The 7,698-nt window shown below is 40.0% G+C and overlaps 1 protein-coding gene across 1 annotated transcript in view; it reads left to right on the top strand.

Moving 5' to 3' along the window:
- Positions 1–2,189, top strand: part of LOC103366635 (gastric intrinsic factor-like) — an 8,251-nt gene extending 6,062 nt beyond the window's left edge. Inside the window, exons 3-4 of the mRNA XM_008294407.1 lie at positions 1,848–1,984; positions 2,068–2,189. Coding sequence (XP_008292629.1) covers positions 1,848–1,984; positions 2,068–2,129 — 199 coding nt within the window. The 3' untranslated portion in view covers positions 2,130–2,189. The remainder of the gene's footprint in view (positions 1–1,847; positions 1,985–2,067) is intronic.
- Positions 2,190–7,698: the final 5,509 nt, after the last annotated feature.

Below are 7,698 nucleotides of genomic sequence, written 5' to 3'. Positions count from 1 at the left end.
TCCTTTCCATTCAAGAAATGAACAACACTGGTGAGTGACATTTTTTAGTGACCCTTAATTTTTAATGCTATGCATAAAAATAGGTTTTATTCTTGTACTACATTGATATGAAATTGCATTTAGTGTGTAGGTTTTGCCATTTGATGTGGCTCATTTAATACAGATCAATCTCAGGTTGTATTATGTGCATTGCAGAAGAATCAGATGCTGCTTATAGCTGTAGAGTGTGTTGTGTCCCAATCAACTTTTCATGCCAGAGATGTGATTGCATATATGTAACATGTTCATTGAAGACATACGTTTTTTCCACCAAACTACACAACCATGTAGCGGTTGCAGGATTATTCAACTGTCCACTGAGACTACCTGGTTGAATTATAGAGAAAGATAGTTGTCTGGTTTAATACAGAAAAACTTGAGAAGCAACATGTTTACTCAAACAGTCTCTCACTAACTTTTGTCAAAGTGCTTCTGTTCTGTTCTGTTCAGACAGTCTGGATGTGAACCTAGAGATCATATTTTTACCACAAAGTAGTTGGAAAAAATGAAATAATATATGAACAGAGATTGAACTAAAGAGGAGAGACACGACTCAGGACATTTGGATTTCATTCTTCAAGACTGTGGTATTGAATTGTATCAAAGAACAATCTCCAGTGGCGTAACATCTTACCTGCAGGGATACAGATGGCCACCCACTCCACAGTGTCAGTGTACTGTGACATCATTGTTGGGTGTGTTTACAGGTGCAACAGAACACACCCATCATCACTGCTGCTGTCAAGGAGTGTGAGCCTTCAAACTTTCAACAGGGGAGGGCAGTGCAGCACTGCTTTTTAGTCTGACACTGAGTTCCTGTTAAAGGTAACACTGAACCTGACTCAGTGGAGAAAATCTGAATGAACAATACACTGTTTTTATATGAAGCATATCTATTAAAATAAAATAGGGGTGAGTGATAAAGCAAAGCGAGGTATCATCATGTGTTGGATTCAGTTCAGAAGGTAACTGACTGCATGAATTTATATTTTCCTCTAAATAAAGGAGCGTTCCAGTTTCCCTGAATCTTTACAACAGAGGTGAAGAGTTGACACATGAGCTCCTTTCAGACAGGCGCTGCTCTCCGTTCACATGTCAGCAGCTCAGTGTACCGGCTTCATGTCTAAATGAGGACCCTGCTGTCTTTGAGACATTACAGAGGTTGCTGTTTGATTTCATTTGGAAACCAATAACCACTAACCACGTTTCCATATTTTTCTCAAGAAATAAAATTAATTAAAGAAAACACGAACTAGGCTAATTTCCATTAATTGCTTTTGAGTTAATAACCTGGGCTTCATAGTGTCACCAGAAGGTGGTGGTGGAATAGTCTACGTTATACATGGCTGCAATAAACAGAGTCAAAGTATGTAGGACAAAAGCCCTTATAGAGCCTGTACTGTTTAATACCATGTGTATGTAATTATTTCATCAACTATTTTGTCACTATACTGTGCCTTCACATGAGACACTGTGACGTATGTGACCGAAGTGTGGAGAGGACTGTGGGTCAGAATAGGCAGAAAAGCATCCTGGTCTAATACATCAGAATATACACAAAAATACATGAAGCCTTAGTTTAATCTCTTAACCTGCCAGTTTGTTCTTGTAAAGTAAAGTCCTACAGTATCTATTTTAACCCAAACCAAGATATTTAAACCCCAAGTTTGAAGCTCTTGACAGTTTGAACATAGAAGAGAATCCATGAGCACATTTAGGATTAACACAGACAATTCCTGATCAGTCAGTGAGATGAGAGAACGAGACGAACAGACTGCTAATGATCCATCTTTGTTGTGTTCTTACAGGTTCACCTACATAGATGATCCAAACTACGGCCCATCCCTGGAGTATGTGAACGGTGTGGCTGGAAATGAAGACGATCAAACCTTCTGGGAGGTGCTGGTCAAGAAATCAGATGGCCAAATCATAAGACCAGATGGTGGTAAGTTCATTATGAAAACGCCCGTCAGTGATTGTAAGCACACGTTAATTCAGTTACAACACAATATTTAATACTGTTTGCAGGTATTGCATATTACATTCCCAGTGCAAACGACCAAATCCACCTGGGCTTTACGAAGTGGTAAAGATTCATCAGGCACTATACAACCACATGGAATCAGAGCCAGCGATGGAATCGACTGTAGACTAATCTATTCCATAGATGAACAACATGTAGGTGTTTGTTGTTGAGTGACGGTGATATCAGAATAAAATCTCCAACCACGTGTTGTCTTTATGGTCTAAAGGGGGAATACAGTGTCTCAAGGAAACAGCTGATATTATTGTGCTTTAAATGAGTGACTTTTTTTAAAGCTGTGAGCACCACAAATGAAATGTCATTCTCCTCCATTGCACTGTGGGTGAAGATACGAGGATAAAAGAAACCAAATCTGGCTGCATTGCCAGATGGGCAAGAGACAAAATCTGTTTTTTGGTTGATTTGAGTGAATTAGCTCTTTGAATTGGACTGTAAAATGCTCCACAGACACCCTGCTGTTTTTAAAGGGTCACTGTGTGTCTGTAGATACATGAGAATGAATGAATAAAATATTTATTAAAAACAAAATAAAAAACAAGGGGGAAAAATGTACAAACATCAGTTCAAGAAGGAGCAGGAAGAAGTATAAACGTACTAACTCCCATCCCCTTGTCACCTTATTATTGACGACAATATTACATGTTCCTATATATAATAAATGGATTTAATATAAAATATGCATCAATGTATAATCAATTAACTGCATCGATATACAGTATATAATTGTTATATATATATGCAATAACTGCAATGCTCCTTGCCAGTTTAGATTATACATAGATTCATATCCACCTATCATCTATACACCACTTAATCCTCACTAGGGTTGCGGGGGGACTTAAGCCTATCTCAGCTGACTCAGGGTGAAGGCAGGGGACAGGTCACAGGTCTATCACAACATACTCTCAGACATTTCCCATGTGAAGGTAAAAGTTTATGATGCCTGCATCAAAGTGTAATTAGTTGTTTTGAATCTTTTCACTACTTACTTCACCACAGTGTCTGCACTGTACTACACTCTATAGCAGGACACTGACTATAGTTTAAAGACAGAGTGTTTTCTGGCAGACTTCACTCCTCCCTTCATGGTGCTTCTACTTCTTTGGGAAGTTTGGTCCATAGATGAGGTGCATAGTAACTGAATGCTGCTTCACTTTGCTTGGCTTTGGTTCTGGGAACACACAGTAAACCTGTTCCTGATCACCTGAGGGGTCTGGCTGCTTCATAGGGAACCAACAAGTTCAGGATGTATTTTGTTCCAAGAACATTCAATGCTTTAGGAGATTTTTTCAGTCCATGATTTGAGAATTGGTGTAATATGGTCCAGTTTGCTGGTGTTGGTAAGGACTCTGGCAGCAGCATTCTGGACAAGCTGCAGTTGTCTGATGGACTTTTTGTTAAGACCTGTAAAGACACCATTACATTAATCTCACCTGCTGTAAATGAATGTATGAACACATCTTTCTGTGTCTTGTTTGGACAAAAAAAGCTTTGATTCCAGCAATGTTTTTCAGGTGGTTGTTCAAATTCAGGTCTGAGTCAATAATTATTAGAGAGAAGATTGGGGCCTAACAATAATCACTTCCAACTTGTCTGCAATGAGCTGGAGAAAATGTTGGCACATCCACTCATTGACTTGATGGATACATTTACTCAGTGAAAGCAAGGTACTGTAGTAATGTGATGACACTGAAATGTAGAGTTTTATGTAATCTGCATCAGTATGATAAGAGATGTTCTAATGTTTCATAATGTGAGCTAAGGGCAGCATGTAGATATTGAATTGGAGTGGTCCGAAAATGGATCCTTGGGGGACTCCGCATGTGATCTTTATGTTCTCTGAGTCATGATTATCAATTGAGGCAGAGTCGGTCCCCTCTTGCAGATAAGATGTAAACCAATTTAGCAGATTTCCAGTAAGTCCCACCCACTTTCCCAGTCTGGCGAGCAGTATATTGTGATGGACTGAGATGAAGGCAGCACTGAGGTCCAGTTAAACTGAGACAGAGGGTTTGGATGTATTATTATTCTGACGTATGTCGAATAAAAGGATGCATTGTATTTTGGGGGTCTTTCAGGAGGATTTTACCTGAAGGGCAACATATTCATATGCAATTTCCCCTTCACTTGGCTGACAGAGTAAGACCTACTGCACTGTTATCTTGTCCTAAGCAAGTTTCAGTTACAAATATAAAATCAAGGTTGTGCTTTAAAATTATTGATTAGAAGCGATTTGCCTGCCATGACCTGATTTTTAAAAGAACTAAATTTAATATGTTGAGAATCCTATCTACCCCATGCTCCATGACACACTGTGCAGGACATGGAACTAATGTTAAATTTGAAGGTCATACGTTTCTTCACAGGTGGAACATTCTTTTTCTTTTGCGTATCAATAGATGAATCGAAGAAGCTGGGCCCCAGTGCAGATCCCCTCGGGGAGAATAGGCAGACAGAACTGCTGCTTAGTCTGTGTTAAGCATGATTGTAAACTGAACGTGCTTCAGCTTTGCAATTGAATTTGAACAAAACATCAGGGCATCATCTTGGACTCAGGGAAACTGTGTTGGACATTTTTGCAATTTTCCAATAATTATTAAAATGTTTTCTTTTTTGTTACCTTGATAAGATGTCCATATGTTGTTGTTGTTCTCTGTACACGAGAAGACACATGATGAGCAACATAAGCAGTCAACACCATGGCTGAGTATTTTCACCTTGAAGCTGCAGTGTACCGACGACAACGCCACAAACACAGATACAGGCTTCCAGGATTCTCATCCATTACAAACCTCAGACAGGGACTTCATAGAGCCCCATGTTTTAAAGGAGGTAACAGTATATAGCTCCATATACGCTATGTTAATTTGTTATTTAAAGTCTGAGTCTGAAGCGCTATGAGATGACTTGTTGTAAATATGCGCTATACAAATAAAATTGAATTGAATTGAATTGAATGAAAAAAAAGTATATATATATAACTGTACTGTTGCTAGCACTAGGAAACGATGCTGCTTGCAAATAGTAATGTCCAATATAGTCATATTTAATAACATATCCATTAGATGGTTTAGATTTAGACTTTATTGTCCTCATGGGGAAATTCTTTTCCACAGCACTATTCCACTTGATTTACATTAACAGGACACACATTCTACAAAACACCGTTCACATATCGGTGTGGTTTTCACTCTGTCCAGACGACCTTGGCCTTTCATTAAGGGTTGCTATAATGGATGGCATGAGGCTTTTGCCTATTTGTGTGTGTCTGTATCTTAGTGTCCTCTATCTGTGTCCTGAGGGGAGGAGGGTGAGTTATGTGTTCAGTGGGTGTGTTATGTTCTGTTCTATTATGTTTGCATTTCGTGTAATGGCCCTGCTGTTAAATTCTGGGATGTTTAGTGTGGGAAGCCTGATTATTTTGGAGGCCATGGTGGTTATGCATATGAGTTTGGCTTTGTTTGCAACAGTGAGCATGTTGTAGAAGCAGGTGGACTAATACAGGAGAATGGACTGAATGATGCTTTGAAGGAGACGGGGGGGCAACCTAAAGTCCTCCTTTTAGTCTACGGATGGCAGAGAGTCTCTGGTGGTTTCCCCTACCAGGGGCTAATGCCCCAGACAGCATAGCTCCCAGGATCACAGGGACACTCAAACCCCTCCACCACGATAAGATGGCGATTTATTGAGGGGATTTTTTTTTCTTTTAATTTGGTCTCCAATTGTATTTTCAACGTAAGCTTTTTTTGTATCATTATTTTAGTCTCTAATTGTATTTTTAACTTAAGTTGTTTTGCTGTTTTATACTCCAATAGCAGTTTAAATTTGGATGCTTTGTTTAACTTGTTCTAATTGTACTTTCACATTGGAGTTGCTACGGTGAAAAAGTTCCTGACCTTTTTAATGATCAGGCCCATTTTAAAACGAGGTCTTGAGGATTTTTCTAGGGATGCGGTCCTCAGCTGTTTGAGCTGCTGCCCTCTGGGAGGCGCTACAGATGCTCCAAAGCAAGACCAACAGACTGAGGAACAGTTCCTTTCCGAGAGCCATCACCATCATGAACTCTCATATGGGAAACATCCTCTCTACCTCAATAAGACTCCTCCACGATGTGCACGATGTAGATATCCATCATCCCTATATAACTACTCATCATCTGTAGATATCCATTATCTCGTGCAATATTTCTTTCTTAAATCTGTTATTTCTTTTTATATATTTATCCTTTTTTATATTTATATTTAATTGAGAAATTTTGCCCATTATCTTGTTTTTTTGTTTTTTGTTTTTTTACTTGCACTGAAATTAGGAGGCGCTCTCCCGTCTCCTCCTCACTTCACCACACCTCCAGAACATCTTGGTCACTGTAGTCGGCGAAGGCACACTCAACTACAGCTGGGTGTTTCAACCAGCTGACATGTCCTCACGCAGACCTCGTTTAATCTCTATGACAGCGTTTATGCCACACATGATAATTAAACACGACTCACTTTCAGCAGTTCTGTCAGCCAGTTATAAAGGAGGCAGTGGAGACTGAAGGCACTTCCTGAACTCCTACTAGTTTCTTTACAACCACCTGAAGGTCTCTGACAGGGCAGATACCTGCACTGAATGAATGAATGAATGAATGAATGAATGATGTCATTATACAGTGCACAACTTCTTTTAAGGTAACGCATCCCTTTGAGTTGGTAAGCATGCACCTTATCGGGAAACTGAAGACCACCAAAAATGGCTGTCAGTACGTTTGCGTCGTGGTGGAATACGTCAGCGGTCCCCAACCCCCAGGCCGCAGACCAGTATCGAGCCACACAAAAAGAATAAATAACACATTATTTCCGTTTTATTTAAAATCTGAGTCTGAACGATGTTTTATATTGAAAAATGAACGTATTCTCTTCGTTACATTCATCTATGGCTCCCTCTTGATGCATGTCAAGATGCTTGTCTCAGTCATGTGACAAGCAGCGCTAAACATAAATCCACAAGCTACCATGATGAGTAAAAACCAGACGTCTTTGGAAAATTTCTTTGTGAAGGGGAAAAAGCCCATTGAGAAAACAGAAGAAGAGACTACGACTTCCAAGAAAAAGAAAGCTGCATTTAACAGACGATACCAGGAGGCAGACTTAAAATATGGATTTATTGCGACAGGTGATTCCAACGCACCAAGCCTGCTCCGCATAATATGTGGCGACCGGCTCTCTAATGAGGCAATAAAGCCTTCCAAACTGCCTCACCACTTGGAGACCAAGCACCCTGCTTTAAAAGACAAGCCTTTGGAGTATTTTGAAAGAAAACAGCAGGAACAAGAAGGACAGAAGCAATTACTGAGGGCCACCACATCAACAAATGCGAGTGCACTGAGAGCATCATACTTGGTGGCTAACTGTGTTGGTCAGGGTAAGAAGCCATTCACTATTGGTGAAGAAGCGGGGTTTTCTGCAGTGACAGCAACGGAAACAAAATTACGGAGTAGACTGGACATAAGCAACACACTTCAGGTGTCATTGTCTCCCATTGCCCTTGGATGGGACCGTCTTGTTGCAGAGAAACAAGCTCAGGGCTCCCATTGATTTAGCGTTATGGTGAGTTGTATTTTCATGCACTTGTTT

This window comes from Stegastes partitus, unplaced genomic scaffold (assembly GCF_000690725.1).
Source record: "Stegastes partitus isolate 25-593 unplaced genomic scaffold, Stegastes_partitus-1.0.2 Scaffold961, whole genome shotgun sequence".
NCBI lineage: Eukaryota > Metazoa > Chordata > Actinopteri > Pomacentridae > Stegastes > Stegastes partitus.
The sequence above is the reverse complement of the archived record's forward strand: the minus strand, read 5'-3'. Positions and strand labels throughout refer to the sequence as shown.